The 27864-nt window shown below is 40.1% G+C and overlaps 1 protein-coding gene across 2 annotated transcripts; it reads right to left on the bottom strand.

Annotated features, from left to right (window-relative positions):
- Positions 1-2784: 2784 nt before the first annotated feature.
- On the bottom strand, positions 2785-27218 carry LOC141760225 (uncharacterized). Of its 2 annotated transcripts, XM_074622859.1 has the most exons (12): positions 27046-27218; positions 24035-24147; positions 9599-11013; positions 8813-9048; positions 6663-6868; positions 6373-6533; positions 6102-6205; positions 5821-5881; positions 5062-5150; positions 4115-4237; positions 3658-3758; positions 2785-3533 (listed from the first exon to the last, which is right to left on the bottom strand). In XM_074622859.1, the coding sequence occupies exons 3-12, from the start codon at positions 10983-10985 to the stop codon at positions 3008-3010; spliced, it is 2994 nt and encodes a 997-aa protein (XP_074478960.1). In that variant the 5' UTR covers positions 10986-11013; positions 24035-24147; positions 27046-27218; the 3' UTR covers positions 2785-3007. The 2 variants fall into 2 exon arrangements, with proteins under 2 accessions (XP_074478960.1, XP_074478959.1); XM_074622858.1 differs by lacking the exons at positions 24035-24147; positions 27046-27218 and adding an exon at positions 13246-14149.
- Between the last annotated feature and the right edge of the window lie 646 nt (positions 27219-27864).

Below are 27864 nucleotides of genomic sequence, written 5' to 3'. Positions count from 1 at the left end.
TTTACCATCCAAGTAACCGTTCACCCCTCCAGGGGCCAGTCAAACAGAGTTCACCTATGACACTGATGTCTAGCCACATGTTAATTCAGTTTTGCTGCTTGTTCCTGAATGAAACATACCTGACATGTTAAAACAAGCCACTATCATGACATAAGACACAATGATAACATGCTTATCAGTGCCTGACCTGGTATGTAAATAAATCAGCTGCATATGCCAACCTATGATTTCAACAAGTGCAGCTACTAATATCAAATATTGAGCCTTGTATAGCTTTTGCAGATGCGTTCGCCACCACCACAAGACATCAGGTGTCAGCAGCAGAGGCAGAGTGAATAAAATGTAATGTATGTGTCCATAAAAATGTAATGGCTGTGCCAACATATTACATAACAGAGCCCGACCTCCAACTGTGTCAATGACAGCAGTCGACCTCCATGTGCAGTATCTCACAAGAGATAAAACCTCATATACTGAACACTTGTTTGTCTGAGAAGGGTAAAGCAAGTTCACACAAGTTAGGAATTTCTTCTTCAGGAGATGAGGAATTAGTCCTATCCTATCAAATTAAAAAGCGAGTGAGTCATTATGTCAGGTGTCATTACAAGTCATTCTGAAGTGCTTTCTTTTCCATTTCCACAACTTCAGTGATTCTTTTTGCTAATAAAACTTTTGGATTGACAAGCAAAACTTTTGGAATTTGGATTACTCACAAATTTATTTTAAATATTTTTTGATTGCATGTTGATAGTTTTTCTCTCAAACCTATTCTGTTTGCATGCATAATAAAGACACAAACGAATCCCAATAGTACGTGGTGGAGGACATGAGCTCAGTCAATTGGCAAAGAGCTGCTCACCATCAATAGGTGAATGGCCACCGCTCAGTAACTTCTCTGTTGATTCTCTGCCCATTGCCCCCTTCCCTCATCCCATTGGTCTGGTCTCCCTCTCCCCCTTTATCTACGTGCTCTCTCTCTCGCTCTCTCTTGCTCCACTGACCCTCTGATTTCTTCCAGCTTCAAACAAAAACTTTCCAATTAAAGTTTGAGAACAAAATCTTCAAGCACATACAACCTGTCCTCCTGCAGTACAATTTCAACTCACTAAATGCCCAGTTAGGTCAACATACTGAATAAGTGGAGTGTTAGAATCAAAAAACTAAATGGGCCTCAGACAGATAAAAGAGGGCAGACAAACTGTGCTAAACATGGTGGACTTTTGTCAGGGGGAGGAACCATTTTAAAGTCTGTAGTGAACTTTTATAAGATACGCAACACATATGGTTAACACATGATGCTAACAAATGCATGCATACACACATGTGCATAAAACAGTCAAACACATATCCATGGACCTGGTTTACTTTTAAAAAGGATACCTTGAAGGACATGTAGCCCATTATATACACATGAACAAACAGACATACATGCCATATACACACACACACACACACACACACACACACACACATAAACAATGTTATCAGTATGACGGTGGCAGTAACTCATGAAGATATGGGGTCAAAGAATACGCACCGCCTTGAGAAATGCACCTGAGCCACCGGATAGACAAGTATAACTGACGAATCAGTACAGGTTAATTTTAAGTAAACATGACAGGGAGGAGAGGACAACAGCTAGTCAAACTGTAGATCCTAGAAATTTGCATTAGCTAAATAATGATGGACAGGATGCTGTTGTATATTTTGGATTTTCAATGTTTGTTTCTGTTTTTTTGTCATTAGAAATGATCCGTACATGTGTTTTTGTTTATTTGCTGCATTTTGTATCAACCTCAATCTGAATTTAGCAGGCCTATTTCCTCACGCAGACACTATACACGCTACGACACATTCACAATGACTCTGTCCTGGCACAAAAACACACACAGTCGCTGTAGTTAACCATCAACAGGTCGGTTCTGGGCACACAAGTGTACTCAGACAGCTGTAAGAGAGGAGATGGTCTAACAAGGTCAATATTAGCCCATTATGGTGTTGTATCAAAACCTTTCAACAAGCTGTGTGTTGAAATGGCTGTGCCAACCATGTGTGTGTGTGTGTGTCTTTGTGGATGTGTGTGTGCTCATGTTTGTCTATCTTTGTGAGGATCACTTTCAGATTCAAGAGCGAGGACCATATTGGAAAGTGAAGACAATGTGGCTCATCCTCACTTCTCCAAATGTCCGTGTGAGAGTTAAAAGAATAGTTCCATGTTTTGGAAAAAACACGTATTCGTTTTCTTGCCAAAGGTTAGATGAGAAGATCGAAACCACTCTCGTGTTTGTCTGTTAAATAAGAAACTACCGCCCAGAGGACAGTTAGCTTAGCTTAGCACAAGGACTGGAAATGGGGAAAGAACTAGCCTGGATTCTCCAAAGGGAAAATATCTGCCCCTGGTGGACCCCGCTTGGCGCCTCTTGTTTGGAAAAAACCCCAGCAAAAGTGCTCCTTTGGTAGATAAAACATGATGCAGTGCCCTCTAGGGTGCCCTTAGATGGACAAAACATGACAAAATGCACTATAGGGAGCCATTAAACTTGATAAAGTGCCTGCTAGGATGGCCTTAAAATTGAGAAGATGCAGTGCAGTAAAGGCATCCCTACATCCTAGAAAACTTTCTGCAAGCTGGTGCCCCACTGGTACCCTTATTATCTTTTTCACCCCTGCCCCTCAGAGTCCGCCTCTGTCTTAAGCTCACAAATTAACATGTTATATTTTGTTTGTTTAATCCATGTAAACACATTGTGGTTTTGCTGGTGTCAGAAACATCAAAAACTACCATGAGGTTACACATTTTATTAAAATGTCAAATGCATAAGAAACATTTCAATATGTAACAAATTTAAATACACAATCAACAACAAAAACATGCAAAAACGATGATGTTTTTTTGAAATACTGTGTGAAAAACGTACTGAAGTTTGAATTTAAATTTAGTTTGAGTTAAAAAAAACACAGCTTTGGTGAGTCTCAGACCTCAGCGGTTGTAATGCTTTTGGAAGCCCTACTGCCAGTTGATTGTCTCTTTTCCCCCCACTGTCCCAGCTGCTACGTTGTCTTTCACTTCTGTGTTGCAGTAGAAGATGGTGGAGTCGGGGCCAAGTCCAAACGAGGCCCATGATTGGTGAAAAGGTAAGACAGTGTTGGGCTCTCTTTGATTTGAGGCGCCGCCGCCGCCATCAATATTGGTGATTACATGAGAGTTTGAAGCAGTGGTGTTGCTATATGTTATCAAGGCGCTGGGATCTAAGACACTGGCATTGCTGGGAGTGATGGCGTTGCTATTGGTTACAGAGTTGAAGACATTGTCTGCACTGGTGTTGTTGCTTGACGTTGAGGAGGGAAAGGTCAGAGCTGCAGCCTGAGGCGGGTGCAGGTTACTGCCTGGGGTGGGCATGAGGTTGGTGGGCCGACTGAGAGCCAGACGCTGGGTGAGGAGCTGGTGCTGCAGCCGCCTGTCGGTCCAGTCCTCCTGAGGCTGGCGGTGGATCTTCATGTGAGCGTTGCGGGACTTGATTTTATAGAACATTCTGGGGCGAGGAGAGAGGAAAGACTGGTTTGAACAGAAAATCTAAACCATGTGTTGGCTTGCCCTGAAGCCAGACACAGAGAGAGAGAGAGAGAGTTTCCTCTAGTATAACTGGTCCTACTCACTTGCCACACAGCTTGCAGGGGAAGAAGCTGGCCAATGAGGGCGCAGGAACCGCCCCCTCCAGGCCAAACGGCCTGTTCACTGGCTGACAGATGGGCGTTATCTACGAGAACAGGACCAATGGTAAGCAACTGTGCTGAGCTACATTCCAAACATTTAAAGCAATTAATTACACAAGACTCCTACACCATGCACACTACTCTGTTCTATTTGTGTCTATTCTATGAGACTTATCAGTCAGAGATCTGAATGCATGACACAGTGAAGCCCACAGAGTAACATGGGAATTAGCACAGGAAAAACAACAACAACAGAAAAAAAGAGAATGTATGAGAACTAAAGCAAAAGCTGGTAATAAAACACAAACTAAAGGAAACATCAGTGGAGTACCACAGTCCCTGGATCAGCTGGGACATCTTGACAAGAGGCAAAACGGTTTTAATACTGCTTGTTTCTTACATTCTTCTGCTGCTCCATCACTGCTTCTCTCTTCTCCTCCTCCTTCTGTTTCTTCTGCTTGTCCTGGAGCTTCTTGCTCAGGTAGTAAAACTCAACGCACTGGCACACGGTCTTAGTCCTCACCTGCATCACACAAACACAAACAGTGAATACTTAGCACATTCAAAAATCAACCTGACAGTGTAACTTTTCCCAGATCTACCTCAGCTTGATTCCAAATATATTAGCCAACATATTTTAGCAAACATAATCAAGGTGACACATTCTGTTGCATGACATATAAACTATAAACTGACATTTCCAGGATTTTATTGGGTGAGTTTTCGAGTGCTAATTTTGTGAACCAATCATCATTTTCACTGTGCATAATGTGCGGTGGAGGTGGTGGCAGTGCACGTTTGGTAATATCTTAGTTGCGTATGATTTAATCAAAACTGTACTTCTGTGTACTGTTACATGTGTCACTGCGTCCTCACTAAAGTGCACGGTGGTGAGTCACCGAAAACCAAACGGGTGCAGGCTCTGTTTGAGCTCCTCCTCCTGAAAAGCCCACTGTGCTCTGATAGGTCAGCTGGCCCACTCTGTTGTGATTGGTCAACCTAACCAAAATCTTCGGACTCCACTCCAGCTCCGCTCTAATTAGCTTTGTTTAAGGGCGTGCCAAACTAGCCGCTAGGCAGATATTATGCAAAAGTGTTACTTGGGGACATCACCACGTTACAGAAGAAAAGGCGGGACTTCAAGCAAGGCATTTCAAGCAGTTCAGGAGCAGTGTTTCTGTGGGGGAGAGTAACTCCCTTTGGCGTGGACTTTGGGCTTTGTAACTTTGCAGACTTTTTACATGCACAAACAACTATATAACACACTAAAGGAAAGGGAAAAAGCATAATAGGTCCTCTTTAAAAAAAAAATGCAGCATAAGAACAAGCAATGAATAATAGTTATACCATTTTCTGTATGAGTGAAACGTCTTTTCCATAAGTTCCCAGAGCTGCACCGAAGAGACTCTTTTCACTGTCTGTCCAACAATCACTACCTACAGAGAGAGAGAGAAAGAGTAGATAAATACAGGTATGGGACTGGCTTGATAAATTACACAAATTACACATGACACACACAAACATACAGTTAGACTTCATTCAGCAAGCTTCAGACAGACAGACAACCTGGAGTCATTCAGGGGGGTCAAAAGCTGGAGGGGTGACCAGACAGAGACATACCAGGGACTTTAGACATCCTAAATGTCAAGGGGGCCCAAGACCTTTAACAGCACCCTTGTCTACAGGAATACACCCACCTGAGTGAACATTACTATGCAGAACAATGTCTACTCTGTACTTTACATGGTGGATTTAAATGCACCACAGAAACAAAGAGAGAGAGAGAGTTTGCATGTGATGAAAGTGGCAGGAGGTTTGGGCTTCTACAAAGGCCACTATTGTACATACAGTACAGTGAGAAAGCTTACTCCCGTGCTGACTCATATGTCAACTGTTGGCTGTTGCAGAGAAACACTAAACTTCCTTCATTACAACACATTTTAGTTCATTTCACTTCCCTTCCTATTTCTGTCCTGGTTGAATTTGACAAAGTTGCGAGTGGAGATAACTCTATTAAATATCCATAATCAAGCCAAAGAGTTGGCTGAACATTTGAATCATACAGACATAGGAAACCCAAGAGTGAGGCCAAAGGTCAAAGGTTACCAGAGTAGTGGTAGTCTCCTGTTGGCGAGGGCTGTGAGAACAGCAGCATCTCCAGTGTGGCCTGCACAAAGGAGGAGAGAGGGACGGAGGAGGCAGAGAACAGACAGATGAGGCATGCAATGGCTCCGAAGAGTATTAACTGGATACGGAGGAGTGAGAAAGTGAGTCACGATGGATGGATGGAGGGATGATGAAAATGATTGAATGTGCAGAGTAAAATAATTAGTGAAGAATAAAGACAGAAAGACAGACAGTACTAATATTCTTCTTCATGAAGTTACCATTGTGTTCCCCTGACAGTAGTGCAGACAGTGCAGGGTCAGCTCTGTGTTACTGCCCCCTCCTGGTACGCAGCTGGAACTGCACATGGACAACAGCTTCTCCACTGTGCACGCACAAACACACACAAAACATGAACAGTTTTCGATGAATCAGGTGATTGTAATGTTGAAGAACTGAGAATTTTGTGACATTTTTGGTGCAATTATGACTCCAAACATGTCTATTCTTAAAGTTTTGGTTTCAAAAGCTGTATTTTAGCGTGTCATCTACCTTGGTCTTGTAAGTTGGTACTCTCCTCCAGCTTGTCCCACGGTTTCCAGAGCAACTGTTCCCTAGGGGATTCCTCCTCTGGTGGCCACACCCTTGACCCTTCCCCATCCACAAAGCATGGAGGAAGCTCTGCCTGGAAATCATGACCCACGTTGACATACCTGGAGAGAAGGAAAGTGAAAAGGAGAAGGTGAAAAAGGTAATACCTAATACCATGGATCAAATCATTTGTTCCTTGGCCCGTGGCCTAACTCTTCTCCATGCAAATTTTCCTTCAACATTCTACTTACGGTAACACAACACACTGATCTTCCTCTTCTCCACATGTTGCTTCCTCCTCTCTGTGATTGAGAGATGAGACGGACGAGTAGAGTCCCTTCCCCCTACGAACTGGATTGAGCAGCGGTTGAGGCGTGTACCGGTCCCTCTTCTGACTTCTGCTGGAGTGAAGGATACTGGGAAATGGAGTTCCAGTGTAGATTGGAGAGGCTTGTTGCTGTAAGAGCACAAGGAAAAATAATTTTAGACTTGTCCTCTTTGGATTAAAACATGGTCAAAGACAAAAGAGAGAAAATAAAAAATGTAGTGATTGTACAACTAAAGTTCTAAAAGCTGAAGTATTTAGACAGCAACTTAACATATCTTTGGGTGTTTGGATCTGCAAAAACTTCAAATTTCAAAAAAACTTATTCTGAGATGGGTACATGACATATTCAGCCTAGCTTGGAGGAGGGAGAAACAGCTCAAATTTAAATAACGTGCCTTTCACCAACTCCAAATCTGTCTCAATCACACCCATTCAACAAGTCTAAAAATACAAACCGAGACCAAGACTGTGGTTTTGGAAGCAGAAATGCAGTTGGAGCTACGTAATTTCTTGACAAACAACCATATACGTGTCCGCCCACTACTTCTGCATAGTTTCTCCAGCTGTAGCGAGTGTTGCCCCCCTCCACCCACAAAACCCAGTCTCTGTTGATGGAAGAGTGACGACAGTGAGCAAATCTGGCGACGTCACTGTGAAAATGTGGCTTCTGAGATGCGGTGGTTGTTCTTGATGAGCTTCAAAACTAAAGCAAAATGTCTTGTTTTTACATTTGAAATTATATTTTTTATTCTGAATAAACTCATAAATCATGTACTTTTACATTCATGTAGGCTATGTAATTAATAGATGATTTTGGCCTGGCTACTTCCTGTAAAAATGAGAGGTTCAAACAGTCAGAATGGTCCTTCCTGACTAATAAAGAGAAAGTAATAAAGAGGTAAAAGAGTCTACAGTCATGCTAACAGTTCTGTGAGGCTGCCCTTAGGCACAGCGCTAGCACAGTGCTAACGTCAGTATGCTAACACAATGATCACAAGGACAATGCTAACATGCAGCTGTTTAGCAGGTATTACGGAAGCCCTAAACAGACGTGATTCAATTGTTTTTTAATACCGTTATCTCAAGATAACAAAGCTTGTTTTCTCGAGTTAATGACATAATTAACCTGTGATCTCGAGATAAAGCTATTAAAAAAATGTTAGAATCATGTCCGTTTAGGGCTTCCATAAGGTAGGACTAAAAAGTTTACCATGTTCACCATCTTAATTTAGCGTGTTAGCATGCTAATATTTGCTAATTAGCACTAAACACCAAGTTATTTGTTAATAAACCAAAGTATTAGACAAAATTTTGTGTGGCTAAAATGATATATGCATCAACTGAAGGTTTTCTTCTCTTAAAGGTACAGTATGTAGGATTTGGCGGCATCTAGTGGTGTGGTTGCAGATTGCAACCAACTGAGTACTCCTCCGTTCACTCCTTCCTTTCCAAGACTGCGGTAACACCGTTCGCCTCGCTCAGAGGCCATCCTTACCATAATATCACTGCTTTACGAGCAACGGAAGTCAGACAGTGGCTGGACGTACCACGGTTGTGCACTCTGCAGCTCACGTTACCACAGTTTCACAAGCATGTCAGAAAACTACGGTGGCCTTCAGGTAACGTAAAAACGAAAAAGGCTCTCGCTAGAGCCAGTGTTTGGTTTGTCTGTTCTGGGCTACTGTAGAAACATGGCGGAGCAACATGGTGGACTCCATGAAGAGGACCCGCTTCCTATGTACATATGAAGGACTTATTCTAAGCTAACGAAAACACAACGATTCTTAGTTTCAGGTGATTATACACTAATGAAAACAGTCCATTTCTGCTAATAGATCCCCCAAAACGTTACACTTTGTTCATTTAAATGTAGCAACCCAATTATCATAACCCAATGATAACCCAATTAAGATGGACCTCACAGTCCTGGATGCACAAACACAAACATCAATTTTCTTGTCCCACACTCAGCAAGAGGAAATACACAAGCATATTTCCCCAAATGTCAAACTTTTCTTTAAATTTGCTCAAGTTTCCTGTGGTGAAAAAAAATATAAAAGTGCCATACTGTACCTGTGATTGGTTCAGATTGGCTGGTCCATTCTTTACTTTCTGGTTCACAACATAAGGGGCTATCTTTTCTGCTGCCTCATAATGTTGGCCAGAGAGGTGAGCTGGACGAGAGGGTAGATGGAAGGAGGGATGGAGGGGCGCAGTATTGGAGGGACAGAGGGCTCTGGATGTATGCAGGGAGGAAGGATGGGATGTTGAAGCGAGGAATGCCGCTTCTGGAGTCTGAACGTGGGAGGCTGGAAAAATGAGAGAAAAGTGTAAGTCAATGCTCCATGATCAATTTGAGTGTGGCAGAGACAGTCAGGCAAAACAAGACAGACACATCACTGTTATCTGTGCAGACAGGAAAGCGCTAAACCCGACACCGACAGAATCTGTTTCTTATTTGGAAACACTAATCAATTCTTGTGAAAACCCACATATGAACTCAAAGCAGTAATTCTGCACTGCATGCTGGTTTGTTCATTTTTCACATGATGCAATATACTACAAAGATGTCTGTTACAAATGGTTTTATATGTGAAAGTGCAGAAAGTGAAAATGTATTTTGCATAGGGGAAACGGGAAATTTCACAAGCTCACCTACGAAAACCCACATGTCCCCGTAAATTTAAATATGGGTATTAACCTGTGAGTTTTTTGTAAGGGAGGGAAATAAAGTTCATTTAAATCATTTCATGTTTAAGTACTCTACTTTTTTCTTTCTCAGTTATTACAGACTTACATAATCAATTTTATTCTTACTATCATACTTTCATTCACAGAAATGCACACACAATGCCTTACCGGTGATGTGGCCATAGTCGCTACCATGAGAAGGTCTCAGGTTGCCCTCGACGACGCCGGGGTCGCCTGACGACTGTGGAAAGCTGTGTGACAGCAGTGGAAACTTCCATATCATCCCAGAGGAATGGATAGACGGGAGAGACTGAAGGTGCGAAGCGAAAAACTGGAGCGTACCAAGTGATTCTCCCCCCTGGGACGCGGAATGTCCGGTGCCTCCATACGCACTGGGAGAGTCCATTTTGGAGGGCGAGTGGGAAGGTAGAGGTGTGGGAGGAGGACTAAGAACTGAAGACACAATGTGAGATGATGTGGGAGGAGAGGGGAAGGACTGAAGAGAGGGGTGAGCGGGCGAGGAGGGAGGCAGGTAGGAGTCTGAATCGAAAGCACAGCTTTGTCTTGACTTGACCGATCCGGGGCTTTCTCCTCTCCCTACTCCGAAATCCCACATCTGTCCAGAGGAATCTCCACTGGGAATCAATGGGAATCTTCTCTTTCGCTGGGAGAGGAACGCCTCAGAAAAGGAGTCCAGCTTCTGAGTGTACGTCCCGCTGCTGACGCCCATGGGCGATCTCTGCGGTAGGCACCCTGAGGCAAAAGAGATGGCGTCTGCTGCTCCTCTCCATCTGCCCTCTACGGTCTGACTGGACGGAGAGACGCTGAGCCAGGGTCCGTCAACCTCTGCTGGTTGAAGCTGATCCTCACCTGAGCCACAGCTGGACCCGTAATCGTCTTCTCTTCCTAAATAATTATCGCTCACTCTCGAATAATCAATGCTGCTGTCGCTGAAGCTCCCCGCCGCAGTCCTGCCGTAGGAAGTAGTTTGTTTAGTAAATTGGCTAACGTCGGCCTCCCTGTTGTAAACTGTTTCGCCTTTAGCGTCACAACTAACGTAATTATTATAGTTTGCTCTGAGTTTACGCTTGACTCCTTCCTCGCTGGCACAGTTCAAAAAAACGTAATTTGCGCTACCGTAGCAATCACCTTTTCTATAAAAATCATCTGCAGCGCTTTCATGACTCTCCCCGTCCTCCCAAACCTCCTCTTTTTTGATACCGCCATACCAAGAGTCAGCGAAATGGCTGGCTAACACGCTTTCTCCATCAAGATGGCCTCCCAAGTTAGCGTCTCCATCCAAACTGCCGCCAGTTGTGTTTAGGAAGCCCCCACTGCTCCCCCTCCGTCCCCCGGAGGAGGTGCTTGAAGTCAGGAAAGAGTTTGTGGATTCTTCCCCTCTACTTCCGTATTGCTCCAGAGGGTCCAGGGCTGGCTCAGTGGACGGGTATCCCACTTCGGGGCTATGATGGCTGGGCAAGGTGAGGTGAAAGGATGGCCGGTGGCGATGGTGGTGGTTGTTGGGGAAGGATTGGGTGGATGAAGGGTCGTCCATGATGGCTTGCTGGGTGTAGCTAGAGTGCCTACAGGAGACAGAAACACAGCGTTAGTATAAATGAATAAAAATAAAATCATGTCACAACATTAGCAGTATCACTTGAACTAGTACCTACTCAACAGCAAGTCATTTGTACACCATGTAGTCTGTACTGACTGAAATGTAAACGCATCTGCGTAAATATGCTACGCTCAGAGCTAGTGACGTAGAATGAAAAGTGAGAAAGACTGCTTATGGTGAGTGGGAGGGGATGTGGATGGGTCCAACAAACACAGGACTTTCAACCAGGAGACCAGGGTTCGTATGGAGGACGGAATCCGCTAAAATAAAAAATAACTGAATGAATAAATAAATGACTCGATAAAGGAATGTCATTAAATATAGCAAAAATAATACTAAAAATAAATGTAGCCGTTAATTAATTGATGAAATGTGACATAAAATTTATATTTCTATTTTAATTTACTTCATTATTTATTTTTCTTTGTATTAATTCCCTTATTTATTCACTCTTATGTTTAATTTTCCTTTTATTCATTTAGGTACTTATTTTTATAAAATTTAAAATGTATTTATTTATTTCTGCATTTGTTTATTTTTTATTTATTTATTTTTGCGTTCATTTATTTTATATTTATTTTTAAATGTATGTATTTATTTATGTATTTATTTATTTATTAATTTCTGCACAATTCACCCTATTTATTTCCCTAAACTTATTTATTTCTGTAGTCTTGTCTATATACATTATATATATTTACATTTCTTTATGCATTTCTGCCTCATTATGAAAATGAGGGGAACTGAACACTAAAAATAAATATAAAATCAATAAAAAAGAAATAAATACATTTGAAAATTAATAAAAAATAAATACATAAATAAATAAAAGGGAGAATTAAACAGAACGGTAAACAAAATAAAGGAATTAATAGAAAGATAAATATATAAAGAAGCTAATTAAATTATGTCACATTTTATCAATTCATTAATGGCTACTTTCATTTTTAATATTATTTTTGCTGCAGTTAGTGATATATTTATTCATTTATCGAGTCATTTATTTATTTATATATTATTTTGGCAGGTTCCGCCCTCCATACATTAGGGTCCCAAAGTGTTGTTGAGTTAATTTAAAGTTAGTGACGTTTGTGACATTGTGACATGTTTTCCGTACTTCTGTTACATTTTTTTCTTATGTATTTTACTTAGTTTGCGTACTTATTTTAAGCCCAACCACGATGTTTTTCCTAAATCTAACTAAGTGATTTTGTTGCCTATACCTAACTGCGGCCGTTGCTGTAGTTTTGTTGCATGGCGTAAAATGCCATGCGAAAAGGCTAAAATGCGTTCTCATGACACACGGAATGTCCTTGTTATGTCGTGCTATTTATTCGCCTTCCCATGAGATCGGGTTGATAAAATATTTGCAGTGGTAATATAGCCTCGCTAAAATTCCTAACTGGGTCACAGAATCATATGGGCTACAGAATTTGGTGCAACACCGGCATGTTAGATCGTCTGAGTACCATAAGTCATTACTGTGTAATGCCACTTTCTAATAAGTGAAGGTATGATGTAGGAAAGGCCGGATTCAAGTCACAAGAGTAGGCAAGAGTTGTCACGCCTCCAAAATCCCCTGTCCATAAATAGTTTGTACGGAGGTACAAACTAGGTATCGGAGACAATTCTTTGATTAAACATGCACATTATTAACTGTACTTTGTAGAACAAATGATCACGTCACGTCATTACCTGAAATAAATCATGCAGGCTACGGAGGTCACAGGTTTAAAGTTATGGCGCCTTTTTTCTAAACTCCAAATCGAGCAAAGTCTACCTCGACTGATCTGCCGTTTGATCTGCCTTTTGTTTGAAGTTTCGATTTTGTCTCAGATTAAACAGATTAAAAGACGAGTAACAGATATCAGTTGTGACTGGAACTGTCTGCAATGTGGTCTGAAGAAAACCACTCGCTGAGAAGCCAAAGAGAAGGTCATTTTGCTATTGCTTTTTTCTTTTCTGTTCTGCGATTGACTTGTTAGCACGTTAGAAATTGGCTTACAGTACAAAAGCCTTGTACATTGAGTCGCATGAAATCTTGAAGTCTTTGTCGTTCTTTCTTTCTTTCTTGAAACCACATTCTGCTCTAAATAGGACAGTGAGTGAGTCAGAAAGAGAAAGACCGAAGGAAGACGAGATGAAGAGACAAATACACTGTATAAGTTTTGACGGTCGTTGTTTGTGTTTTTTTTACCAGTCCTTGGCGCTTAATTTCCTTTTCACATATGTTCCTCCTCTGTTGTTCATGCTTTCGGGTCCTGGTTGTTCTTCTGATTGTCTTCATCGTTCTCTCTGACTTATTTTTGCTTCGTCTCGAGTGTTTGTATAATTATTTCCCCCTTCAGATTTGCAGCCTCTCAACTAGTCCTTCCTATCTGTCTCTCTCTCTCTCTCTCTCTCTCTCTCTCTCTCTGCTGTGTATCTTTTGATACACAAAGTCTGTCGCACAAAGCAAAATGGACACACAGACCACATACGCCGTCTTTTGCACACACACACACTCAATTACTCATAGAAACTCATACACGCTGACTTTCACACACACACACACACACACACACACACACAAACACTTGCAGGTGTCAGAGGGGACCAGCGAGTAGTGATGTTGCCTCTCTGCCTTTTCGTCGTCGTGGTAACCACATCCTGAGGAAACAAACGCTGACGGATCTCCCTCCTTTCAGCTATCTTTATCTCTCTGCCCCCCTCCTCTATCTCGCTGTCTCTCTTTCCGTCTCTTTGCCTGTCCTTACCTCTCTCTCTCTCTCTCTGTCTCTTATTCTCTCTATCTCTCTCTCACACCAGGCGCCCAACTTTGTTTTCTATCTCTCTCTTGTCCTGCCTTTCTTCTTCTGTCTTCTACTTGCTTTTTATCTATCTGCTATCCTCAGTCTTTGCGCTTTTTGGTATACATCTAAGTTCTTTTCTAGTGTCCGACCCCCTTTGTGGCGCTCTCCTCCTTTTTTTGTAGTTAATTTCTTTTTTTAAGATATTTAAGCAGACCTTGAGTTCTAAAAAACACTTAGACATGTGTACAAAATACTTAGAAACTTTCCAATCATCAGGTTTTCCACATGATTTCCACATTTATATATAGGTTGCATGTATAAAGTACCACTTTAGTTGATCTTTGTAACGTTATTTGAGTGGATAAGGTGTGATAAACGTGTGTGTATGTGTGAAAAAATCATATAGGTGTGTATCAGTACTCAGTTATGTGAGTGCTTGTACATGAGCGCTGAATGTGTGAATATACATGCAAACATCTTTGTGTGGCTACAGTATATTTTTGTAAGTGTCTGAGTGTGTGTGTGTGTTTGTGAAGCGGTAGCGGTGGCGTAGATGTTTACCAGATCAAGATTCTCCGGCTGAGTCAGCTGACAGGAAATGAGCGAGAACGAAACAGGAAGGAAGACGGCGACAAACGACGAGGTTCAGGGAACCCTCTAAACACCCTGCAGCCCCACCTACCCATCCACCGACCCACTCACCCACCACACACACACACACACACTCATACACATAGAGTAGGCACCTTTAACGTTCCACCTTTGTTATGTCATATAACTTTAAAACACCTACTCACACGTAACCTCAAACGCGACCGCTGACATGTCCACAAGCCTGTGAGCGACTTCAATAACCTCTGCTTCACACACACTAACACACACACACACACACACACACACACACACACACACACACACACACACACATGACCTTGTTAAGTACAGACATGACATTTCTGCGTTATCATCAGCATCTTAATATATGACAGTGACGTATTTGCTATCTGTGGTGAAAAAGGTGTCAAAATACAGTACAACAATGTGAAATACTCTTTTTTACGTAGGACAAAAAATTGTGAAATTTGAGCTGTAAAAAGTACAAACTCACCCCAAAGAATGGTAAATGAATGATTTATTAACATATTGGCAGCATTTTTTTATTTTGTTGGTAATCTAGGTGATGCTAAATCAGACCCCCAGTATTGTTATTGGGTTGCTATAAACCAAAGCAATTCAGCCGATTTTATAAACGGCTTAATCTGGAAGATTACCTGCAAGATTACCTGTCATCAGATTAAATTATTGATGTAAAAAGTAAATATGAAGCAGTAAAAAGTACAATATTTCCCCCTGAAATGTAGTGGAGTAACTCTGTAATGTGAATACTATGGTCAACTTTAAAATGTACAAAAACGAGGGAGCCCTTGTACATCACAGGGTAGAGCATGTTAGAGTCCGCCCCAGGGCCCTTTGCTGCATGTCATCCCCTCTCTCTCTGCTGTCTGTCCTGTCTGTCTCTCACCATCAAATAAAGCAGAAATGCCAGAAAAAAAATCTTTTTTTTAAAAAAATATATATACAAAGTAAATGCATAAAATCTCACAAAATAGAAGTACTCAACGGAAGTGCCACTGCCTTCCAATTGTACAGCACACCACATGAATTAATGTACTTCATCACTTTCTAAAACTGGAAAAACTACGTCAGTATTGTATCAGAAATGACAGCATCTGTTGTAAACTAGAGACCATCTTGTGACGGGATCACATCAGCCAAAATGATGCCAAATCGGGCCAGGAGCCATCTTCCCACCCATCTTCGTACTCGGCCTTCATTTTGATCTCAACTACACACTTGTAAAGTGTAATGCATCTTTCACGGTCGTGGCGACAAAATCTATCACAGACAGACAGACAGAAATATAAACACCTGGCAAAGTACTCAAAACCACTTCTGTGGTAGTTCCCGCTACAGTGGGTGTCTCCAGGACCACATTTTGCCGTGACGACACACACAAACAGACTCACAAGGTGAAAACAGCCACATGCCATCGCGGCTGGTAATAACTGCAACACTGTCATTAAGTTCGCCAAGGAGGTTATGTTTTCACCGGCGATGGTTTGTTTGTCTGTCTGTCTGTCTGTCTGTCTGTCTGTCTGTCTGTCTGTCTGTTAGCAGGATTACTCCAAAAGTTTGCGATGGATTTGAATGAAATGTTTTGGAGGGGTGGAGTGTAGCACAATGAACAATCATTCGATTTTGGTGGCGATCTGGATCATGATCCAGATTCAGGAATTTTTTTAAGGATTCCAATCAGCCTGAGCATTAAGACCACAGGGTATAACACATGCACAGTGTAATGCGTTGATGACGAAACCTTCTTCCTCCTTCTTCGAGCAGAGAGATCCGTGTGTGGATGTGTGTGCGGGAGCTACTGGCCGTCCGTGGTGAGAAAGAAAAAAGCAGTAGCTGACGGGATGAGAGACAATGTAGTGTAACGTTATACAGACGTAACAAGGCTGCTGAATGAGAGAGGCATTCGCCGACACGTTACACGGAAACACACCGTGTTAATAATAAGCTGACCACCTTACGGTACCGCCAGCTGTGAGCTGTGATCTGTTTTTAAAGTCACGCACCTTGGCGGAGGTCTGCACTCTCCAAGTGCCATTCTAGTTTAACATGAAATTTTCCCTGAGCTATGATAACTGTGTCCCTCATTAAGATGATACTAAACTAAGCCAGCAGATTTCTGCCCATTCAGTCAGTCACGGGGCCCGTTTCGTCAGCATTTGCAACAGAAGATTATTTTTTTTTAGACGCATTTCACTCATCAAATCAAACACCATACTTGCGACACATCCAAGACCCTGTGGGACTCCCAAAATGTATGTGCAGTTTGTGAGTGACAGTCGAAACGTGACTCTGCTCTGCTGCCATTTGCGATCTACGACGTGCAAGCATTGCTCGCAAACTGCTTTTGTGAAACAAACTCCTAAAACAGATCAGTTATTACCAATAAAGTAACAATAACAGTTACAAGTAGAGAATTAAATCAGTTTGATTTATGATCCAACTAAGCAACTTCATCACCTTCCAGAGAGAGGACAAAGAGAAAAGCAGCGAAAGTGTGTCTGTGTGTGTGTGAGAGAGAGAGTGTCGGTGTGTGTGTGTAGGTGATCATGTTAATGCTGAGGTCACTTATACAGTGTGACTACTCCTCATAGCTGGAAACCTCAGCATTAACATGCACAATAGATAATAATGTGGTGACTGCACAACCTGTCTGACACAATAACCTCAACATTAGCATAATAACTTTGGCATTCATTTATTGATTTATATTATATCTTGTTATTTGAGGCCGATTTATGCTCGTACAGATAAGATCACTGCGTTGCATTACATTTCCTGCAAATATTTTCCTCGGGCAATGCAGAGTTTCAGCTGCTGTAAAAAAAAAATTCCGACATCAGTATAAAACATACGATCAATTTTGATATCTGAGTCATCTTCGCATTGCTGCGGGTGGGACTCGAGAACCAGGAAGACGAGTGATTCCGTGTTTTCTATCCTCACACTTGCAGCCAAACAACATGCAGTTTTCGGACAGCGGGGAGTGAGACTCTGCTGCTCCAGAGTTTTACCACAATGAGTCAGATTAGACTGTTTTTACGTCGTTCACGCTCACCAAACGTGGAGATTACTTTGTTGAATTCAAAGTGGCAACTTAAAAATCCTCCTTGGAGGGGCCGTTAATCCTTCTCATTACAATTTAGTCACATATTTTAAGGATGAAATGATGTGCTTTCAGGATATTTGACAATTATGTGCAGGGAAGAAAAAGACGTCACAAAGAATTATTCAACGCGATTAAAGGAAAGAACAAATAAAACACTTCAAATGCATTCTTGCACAGCTTAGTCGTGCACCCAATACGGCGAAAAAGTTGCCTTCAAAAGCCCAAACTGAAATTAAAGTGGTTTCTTACACGTTTTTTTTTTTTTACTTCTACATGCTCTGTTAATTTGTTTGTGTCTCCTACATTTGCCTACATTCATGTTTGCGTGTGTGCATAACCTTGAGAAAACAGCCAGTTAACAAAAAAAAAAGTGTGAATGAAAGGATGTGAGCGGATGGAAGGGGAGTGCGGAGGAGTGAGCACGGGGGAGACGATTCTCTAGTTTTCTCTCAAATTCACCGTAAAAGCCTGCGGGAGCAGAGGAGGGGGAACGAGAGAAGCACTTCTGGACTTTTTTATTCTCAGATTTTTTTTTTCTCTCCGTCTGTCTTCCGTCACTGAGAGAAAGAGGTGATGACTGGCGGGAAGAGAGTAACTGAATGGATGAGGGACAATTTAAACCGCCAGACAACATGAACTGTGTGGATCACAAAACACCAAACAGGCTATTTTGCTAAAGTTAGCCTTGTCGATTATGAGCACTACAATGATGCTCACCCTCCTCGACAACCTTGTTATTATGTGACGGCGGTTCATGCTAACGCTGTAGGTGTAACGGAGAGTACGAGAAAGTGTAGCATCACGTAAAAGGCATGACGGTGTATATGAAATACTGAACACACGGAGGTGAAACTGCTACCAAAATGCTCATCACACAAGAAGTACAAGTGAAAGAGATTAGTTTTAAAAAAGGTTGTTTTTTCCTTTACCTTTTTAACAAACATTTGAAGCTAAAAGTCAACTCAAATTCAATAAATTCAAGAGATTTATTCAATAGACAGTGTACCCCTATTTAAAATGATCCCAATTTGTTAACAATTTCGGAAAAAACAGTTAGAAACTGTGCTTATTGACCGAAAGTTGTTTATTGTTTGTTTTTTTAATTTTACATTTACACAGAATTTATATTGTGCAAAGCGTTGGTGCAGTGAAATTAAAATATCTGTGTCTGATCGATGCTTTTTGGTTGTAGCTGAATTTAGGATCAGTATTTCACATGCAAACATGAGCAGAGATACACACCGTGTGCACAAAGGGGTTGTAGGAAAGTTCTAAAACAGCCATTTTTCTTGCTTTTAATGCATTTGGTGCTCTTACAAAAGACTAAAAGCGGGCCTGAAAATCACGACAAGCTTGACAAGAGCTCTAAAAGAAGATCACAGGCCAGAAAATGTTCAGAGACCCCGCTGTGCGCACATGTGACTGCAATGATACACACTTCTAAAGACTGCTACAGGCTTCTTTTATGTAAAACGATCAGTCTTCACCACAGGAGGAGACACCTAAAAGCGTCTTTAAAAAGTCCATAAAACGATCAAATATAATACAGTGCGGCATTTGTTTTTGATTCAAAATATGTGTTTCCACGGTGGATATCGAGGGACATTCTAACGTTGTCTATTCACATGATGGACTTTCGTTTGTCAGTACTCATGGTAAAATATGCCAAAAGTTGGGTACGCGTTCCTATGGAAACCCTGAGAACCGTGTTCAAGCTGCAACCTAAAACACACTGATCGATCAGATGAGAGCTAAGAAAGTTATTAAGCTTGGTTTGAGACTAACAAAAACAATTTCTACACAATATTATTCATAAGCAGCTAACACATAGAATTATTACTTCAAATTTCCTGCAGCATCATGTTATAGATGTGCTTGAGTATAGCACAAATTAATGGCAACTTTACTATCATGTCCATCTATTTGGTTCAAGTCTGATCACACACACTCTGCCGGTACAGTACGATACTGATGACATGATACTTTCCATTCTTGTATTTTCTCCATTCAAGGATGCAGAAAATTCTAATTCTAATTCATAGCTGCAAAGTGCTGAATTCTGAATATATGAATCCATTCAAATAAAGGTCACAGAGGTCATCTGAAGGTGAATGAAAGACGTAATCGGCACGTTTTATGAATATATAAACAGAATGAATGTGATGTCACCATTTCTTCCTTTTCTTTAAGCTATCGCAGCATTCAAACTAATATTTTTGATGTGCAGTATGTAATAAAATACAGTATTACGTTGTTGTTTTTTTGCGCTTGGAAAAACATATGTCCTATATGCGATATTACTATAAATGTTGAATTGGCCGCTGATGCACTGCTAAACTATCTGGTGAGTGGCTAAACTGCCATTAAAATGATTAGTGAATAAATAGTGCCATTAAATATTGCATATTTTTGCATTCTTTAATGAATGAATGCAAATTAATTACAGTTGATTTTTTCTCCAGATAAAAACACTAGGTTCAGTAATGACAGTTGCAACACATCTTTGGTTGTGATTATCAACTCATAAAAACATGACAGCTTACGCACCAATCTATGCGATTATTAGTATATTTCCCACGTGGGGCCATCCCTTAATCATAACCAACAGGTTTTTTTGTATTTCATGTTAAATGACAACACGAAACCTGCAGATGATCTCAACCCTTAACATTATTCCATATTAATTTACTATAAAAGAAGTAATTCTCCTGAAGGAATATGTTTGCAGGCCGCCAAGCCTCTCAACAAATGATCAAACTATTTCGGAAATTTGGTGAGAAAGAGTTCATCCTTCCAAGTGCACTGCAACAAACTCAGCCCAGAACAATTTCTTAATTATGTGAAGGATTTCTTTTGTTTGTTTATAGCGTAAACATACGAGTATCAGCCTAGCCCAGAGGTCAGCAACCTGTGGCTCCAGAGCCACATGCGGCTCTTTAGCCCCTCTCCAGAGGCTCCCACTGGATTTTTTAAAAACGTAATGTAAATGAATAACGGTTATTTTTGAACTTTTTTATGTATCATTCTTGTAGGTCTACGGTGATTCCTAAATTCTCCAGTTTCAAAAATCTGTAGCCTATACACCAAATATCATAATTACTAAATATATACATTTTTTTTTAAAAATCATTTCAGTCAAACCAAATGTGCGTCATCTACAACCTGGTGCCTTATCCTCTAATTTTGCCCAACCTCAGTAGCTCAATAAGCTAGCTATGGATTCTAAATCCAAAGAAAGAAAAGTCTCTGAGGAAAATAGAGAATTTAATAGTGCGTGGACAGATTCAACAAGTCATTTAAAGACATTTTCAGAACAAGCACACTGGATTTGCTGAAAAGCCAGCAGCAGCTTCCAGCCAAATGTCCTGAGATGTTTCTTCAATGTCCTGCCTCTCATTTGCACTTGGGCCCTCACTGCATTAGACATAACAGGCTGCGATACCTTCATCACAATGCTCAAATGTTTTGCGGCTCTAGACAGATTTTTTTTTAATTTTATTTGGCCTAAAATGGCTCTTTTGATAGTAAAAGATGCTGACCCCTGGCCTCGCCACTTCTGAAAACTGGTATGTGATCAGGCAGTAGTCGGTGCACTCATGTTAAATAAGATCAGGAAGCAAAGCTAGGCCTGGCAGGATAATTATGTTATCGACTTAACGCACGATATACGGACATGACCTCCATCAGTTTTGCTGACATCGATATTTCCCGTTGTGTTTACATGCGTGTTAAGAATGTCACCAACATTTTAGCCAACATGATGTCAGAATAAATAGCAGCGTTGTCACGACCATTATAAGACTTGGACATTGCGCATTTTTGTTAACAGAGGTCGAAAGTCCATTTTATTTATTGTTTTGTTTGTGTGGTTTTGTTTTATTTATTTTGAACATTTTAATATTTTTTACACATTCCAATCCCAATGTCTGAATATTCTAAAGAATTAAAAGTGCACTGCTCTTTGAAAGGGTGCACTTGCATTACTCTGCTATTGTATTATATTATCATTATATCACAGGCATAAAATGGTCTAAAAATGACAATAATAAGGCCAAGGTTACTGTAGCATTCTACACTCTCGACTGTGACTACAATAACACCACAATGCAGCAATAGCATAGCGAATATGACCAAGTCAAATAGGAAATAAATATTAAGTTAGTATAGAGTGCTTAGAATTATTTTTACAGCTTTAAATCACGCTGGATGTAACACAAATTCATCTAAATTAAGTGCAAATTTAAAGCACAAAATAGTAGATATCACAAATATGTATCCCCTTTACTTTGACACACCTAATTCATCCCTGGTGCAGCCGATTAATTCGAGGTTGCAAACCTAATTTAAATGGCGATTGTAGTCAAAGTGTGACAAGCGATTTCAGGTGACACACATTCAACGTCTTTGCAAAAAACTGCACCGTAAAGATGAAGGAACATTGTCGGCTCATCCGCAATGACGTTCAATCAGGGGAAGAATATCAGAACATGACTGTAGGAGGGTCTGCGTGAGAAGCTGAGGAGTACTCACAGCAACTCTGAGGGAGCTACAGGTTCCCGTGGTTTGGGAAGGGAGACACTGATGCTTCGCCAGCAGCATCTTTATGGCACAGTGACTCACAAAGCAAAAAAAACACTGTTGAAATAACGTCGCATGACAGTTTGAGGTAGCGTTTGTCAAAAGACCTGTGGGGGAACCAAGTGGAAAAACGGCCTGATGGGACTAAAATGTAGTTTTCTGGCCATCATAGGCTCCTAAACGCCAAACACTGCACATCAGCAGAAACACACCATCTCCCCCCCTGAAGCATGGTGGAGCAGCATCATGCTGTGGGGATGCTTCTGTGAAACATAAAGCCAAAGCTACACAGAAAAGGATGAAAAATAACACGTTGCGAGTCAAAATGCCCAGCTCAGTCCGATCCAGAATATGTGTCAGAACTTTAATTTGCTGTTCACCCCACGGCCTTAATGCTGCCAAACAGAGCACTTCGGCAAAGACAGATTGCAGGGTCAAGATGTTCAATGCTGTCCTCACAGACTGAAGTCTATCATTGCTGCCAAAGGCGCCTGTACTGCTTGAGGCAGCACCTGAGGTTGGTGAATTCTCATGCATTCATTTAGTTTGGGTTTTAGTCCATTGGGGTGTTTTGAATACTTATAGGCAATGTACATTAGAGGCCCAATAACTTGTTTAAACTGTACGTCTTTGCATAGAACTAAAATGTACTGCAATCTTCTTCCGTTTCCTCGTTTCACCCCTTCTCCCAGACAGAGCGTGGAAGCCCATGAACAATGTCACTAAAGCCATTTAAAGATGAACACAGTTGCAACAAGAAAGCTTGACTTCATTCTGTTTCCTCGAGCTTTGATTTTCACGTTGAGCAGCGAGAATTGTTCAATACAGATGTTTTTCATTCGTTGGCACAGACGCTGAAGTTTTTTACTTCATAGCGTAAAAACACGAAAAGCGGTTGTTGCCCCCGTTCTGTGTGGCAGATGTCAAAGGAGGTCACAAACTCGAAGGAGGTCAAAAATAGCAACAACGACAATACAAACTCTTCTTCTAATGTTTTGTCCTCTTTGGGTAGACTAAATATTAGAAACACCTCTTTGACACTGCACAACTGAACCGCAAACTAAAGCCTTCAATATGGCAATGAAACCGAATAAACATCTCAAACAATTTCAAGAAAAACTGACCATTATAACCATAACTAAGGTAGGAGTCTGTACAGGGATGTTATATTAGTTATGTGTAACAAATGAACTGCTAACTGAGTGTCGATTCACACACTTATCAAAGTTAAAGTCAAAATAAATAGCTTTATATAGTTACATCCCGGACTTCAAAGTACGTGTGGGCCTTTTGGTGACAGATCACCTTAATATGTTTAACTGTAGATGTAAATTGAAGATGATATCTTTACAAAGTGTTCACAGCGAAGAAGCTTGTGGTTTTAAGCCTCTCTGTGTAAGGGCATGTGTGGTGTAAACACCAACATGTTGCTGGTATCAACACTGTAATGCTACAAGTAATGTTGAGGCTCAGGCTCGGAAAAAAAGACAGATTTTTATACAGCTGCAAGAGCAATATGCACCTGTACGTGGACTTATTATATATTCAATGCGAGCGCATTTTCAAATCGAAACGATACTTTCATTACAATGATTTGACATTTCTGACCCGAGCTTTGAATTTTAACTGGATTCATCCACATTTGCAATGAAATCTATTCATTTAAACGATGAAATCCCCTAAAAATGTGCACCTTCAGTTGCAAATTTCACTGGCTAAGTTAGTAAAAAAAAAAAATGGCTCCCTTGGATAAAAGTCACTTTTGAATGACGATAAAGAAGACTCAGGGGGTTGGGTTAAACTTTCTCAAAGCTCATTCTAAAAAGTTCCTGCCTTATAGTGTGCTAAAAAAATGAATAAAAATGTCTTCTTACCTGTTAAGTTGTCATTACGATGAGAGATGTACCAGTGGTAGTGGAGTCGTGCATGTGTGTACGGTCTGCTGGTAGGTAGACATGTGTGAGAAAAGGGGGAGGAGGGAGAGAGACTGCGAACAAGAGAGAGAGAGAGATGTAGTTTCACCAAAGATGATCGGCCACTGTCGCTCTTTCAGTTGATCTTTCAGCCTTTCATCCACTTTGTCATAATGGCACTGTATGTGTTAGTGTATGTGTGTGTGTGTACGTGTGTGTGTGTGTGTTACAAGCTGTGTCATAGTGATGCTGGAAACAAGAGAAAAACACCCTAGTGTGCGGAGCCTTAAACCTCACTCGCACACACATACAGTACATGCACATACACACACTTTCAGTTTGAGTGTTTTTTTTGTCTCCCTTCTCATCCCTCATTTTCTCTCTTATGGTCTCTTATGGTCTGTTTGTTATTAAAGGGCCACACACACATCCTAATTTTAGACACACACATAGAACCACTGAGAAAATGCATACTGTACATGCTCATAACCAGCACATCACTTTGAAAATGTGTAAAGTACTTTGTCCATGAAAGTGTACAGTTGCAGTACCGGACACTGTTGTCGTGGAGTCCTGTTCTAGTTTTGGGGAAAGATAAAGAAAAAGTTTGACATTTATTTGATTTCTTGCTGGGAGGTTGATGAGATCAATAACTCTTTCATGGTAATACACAGTGGTGGAATGTAACCAAGTACATTTACTCAAGTACTGTAGCTTTTTTGAGGTACGTTACTTGAGTATTTCCATTTTCTGCTACTTTATACTTCTACTCCACTACATCTCAGATGGAAATATTGTTCTTTTTACTCCGCTATATTCATTTAATAACTTATGTTACGTTGCAGATTCAGATTAATAATACAAAATATAATCAGCAAATAAATTATAATATATTATATTTACATTGCATTATCTTTTTTTTATTGTATTATCTTTTCATTAGCACCTATGGGATTGTCACAATCTAATTTCGTTGTACTACACAATGACAATAAAGTGCTTGAATCTTGAATCTTGAATCTTAAGCTACTTTGCAGATTCAGACTAATAATACAAAATATAATCAGCAAATTAATTATAATGTATTATTTAAGAATAAGATAAGACTTTATTGATCTATTTATTGATTTATTGGGGTAAATTCACAAGCTACCCAGCTGTATATAAAGTAATTTGAATAAGCTCCACCTTTACCAACTAGAACATTAAAGTGATGTACCATTCATAATGTGCACATTAATGCATCAATGATTATACTACAATAATAATAATATACATTCTGAAGGGGCCATTCTGCATAATGTGTACTTTTACTTTCACTCTGGTACTTATGACATATTTCTATACTTCACACAGGTATATAGATGGCTTTATGTGCATATATTGGTGATATAGGGGTATAGGTACAGCATATACGGTCAGCTTAGAGACGCATGTACGGCAATGACAGGGTATCATGTTCAAAATAGCACATCATCGTAGCTACATCTCGGAGGGAAATATTGTACTTTTTACTCCATTACATTTATTTGAAACTTACTGTAGCGACTAACTTTTTAAATAATAACCCATTAGTATATAAAGTATCTAAATTGACTCTGAATTGAAGAACTACAACATGAAAATGTATGTATTATTGATAAAAACAGAATATAATATTCTATAAGAATATAACACTTTAAAAGGAACCGTTCTGCATAATGAGTACTTTTATTTTTACTTTTTTTTAACTTTTACTTTTGATATTTTAAGTAGTTCAACTTTATTTTATGATGTAAACTTAAGTATAGTTGAAGTATAATCCCAAGAAAACTTTATGTAGTAAGTTTACTAATGTCAATGTATTAGTAGTAAAGTTGTAAGTGTACTACTTCAATATTTCTAAGTTGGCCCACTTTTTAGTTTATAAGTATACTTTTTTAAGTATACTTTAAATGTAAGTGTAGTAAACTTTGAGTACACAACAAGTTTACATCCAAGTTGTATTTTGCACTGCAACTATAATATGAACTATACTACAAGTGAACTTATAGGTATACTGTTAGTTTACTAGTTATATACTTGTAGCCCACTTATTAGTTTATGAAAGTACACATTAAAGAATATTCTCAGTAAACTAATCATTTAGTTTTTTTACTGCAAGTATACTTGTTAATTTTCTTTAAATTAACTTATAGTACAGTATACTTACACTTTTCTGTATACTTTTCAGTATAAGCCAAGTATACTTGGACTTTTCTGTATACTTGCTAAGTACATTTGGACTTTTCTGTATATTTGTCGGTATAAGCCAAGTATACTTAAGTATAATTTTGATAAGTTCATCTCTGAAAGTACATAAAAAATAATCTGAAAGCATACTCTCTTATTTTAAAAGAAGTATACTAATAGCATACTTCTAAACTTCTATTTGTAGGGTAGGCCTAGGCAGCCTACTTAAACTATCCAAAGTAAAAGTACTCAGCCTAGGCTAGGCTACATTTTACTGATAATACTTCTGAATCCAGGACTTTTTAGAGTATTTTTAGGCTGTGGTATTTCCAGCCTGCTGTTATTTAAGTAATAGATCTGGGTATTTCTTCCATCAGTGGTAATACAGTAAAGATGTAGCTACAGCAAGCAGCCAGTTAGCTTAGCTTAGCTTAGCACAAAGACTGGAATTAGAGGGAATCAACTAACCTGGCTTTGTCCACAAACAAACCTGTGATTGTTAGCGAGCCTCAGAGGTGCTGTTAGGATAACTGTGTTATCTTTGGACAGAGCCAAGCTAGCTGTTTCCCCATTTCCAATCTTTATGCTAAGCTAAATAGCTAAAGAGCTAAAGAAGCTAAAGAAGCTAAAGATGTTATTATCTCATGCTAAGCTTCTCATCTTTCTTTCAGCAAGAATTGTGTTTACCAAAATGTCAAACTATTCCTTAGATTTAACTTCAGAGAAATGTAAATTTGTCGTGCATTTGAAGCTGAACATACCTGGAGTTTAGGATCCAAGGTGGGCTAACAGAGGAGTGAGAAGGAGAGGTGGATGTCTGCACTGGAATAAGGACAGAAAGAGCTAACAGTGTTAACGTGAGGGCGAACCAGAGGGTGCGTGCTAAGCTTCAGGGACGACTCAGTTGGTCAGGAAGGTGTTATCGGCTGTAACCGCTGTATGAGAGCAGAGCAGTGCAGAGCAGCTGTGAGCTAGCCAGTAGGGCACGCTCACATGCACGAACATGCACTAAAAGCATGAGCAGCCGGCCCGGCTATGTAAACAAAGCACAGAGTAGCTGGTATTACAAAACAAACAGAGGGAGAGCAACTTCATTCTTAATTATTTCAGCGTTTCTTATATTTTGTATGCTGCTTAATGTACTTGCATTAAAATGTACTTACCACACAGAGGTTCAGTTAGTCAAGCATTGTGAAACTGTGCACAATGCAGCACGGCACAGTGTGGGGAGTGGGCACAGTACAAGCTCCAGTTCGTAAAATGAACAAAAAATTCCATTTCAAAATTTATTTCAAACATGTTAAATAAAAAATAAAAAAATAAAAAAAAGAGAATGATCATACAAACAAGTGGACAGCCAGAAAAAAGTAATATTTACATACAATGAAAAGCATAAGCAAAAGAAATTGTCAAACACTTGAGGCCTTGGTTTACATATTCGAAAAGGAGTGAAAAGAAGTACAAATTGATTTAATCCCATCCCTTCTCCATAAATCATTCATTTGAAGCTGGTTGATTATCAATGAACGATTTATGGAGAAGGGATGGGATTAAATAAATTTGTACTTCTTTTCACTCCT

The sequence above is a fragment of the Sebastes fasciatus genome, chromosome 22 (assembly GCF_043250625.1).
Source record: "Sebastes fasciatus isolate fSebFas1 chromosome 22, fSebFas1.pri, whole genome shotgun sequence".
Lineage (NCBI taxonomy): Eukaryota > Metazoa > Chordata > Actinopteri > Perciformes > Sebastidae > Sebastes > Sebastes fasciatus.
The sequence above is the reverse complement of the archived record's forward strand: the minus strand, read 5'-3'. Positions and strand labels throughout refer to the sequence as shown.

Coding starts and splice junctions, on each gene's coding strand:
- LOC141760225 (XM_074622858.1), bottom strand. CDS start 13,298: ATGAACAACAGAGGAGGAACATATGTGAAAAGGAAATTAAGCGCCAAG. Junction 6,206..6,372: donor TACCAACTTACAAGACCAAG/GTAGATGACACG, acceptor GTGCGTGCACAG/TGGAGAAGCTGTTGTCCATG. Junction 3,759..4,114: donor TGATGGAGCAGCAGAAGAAT/GTAAGAAACAAG, acceptor CTGTTCTCGTAG/ATAACGCCCATCTGTCAGCC.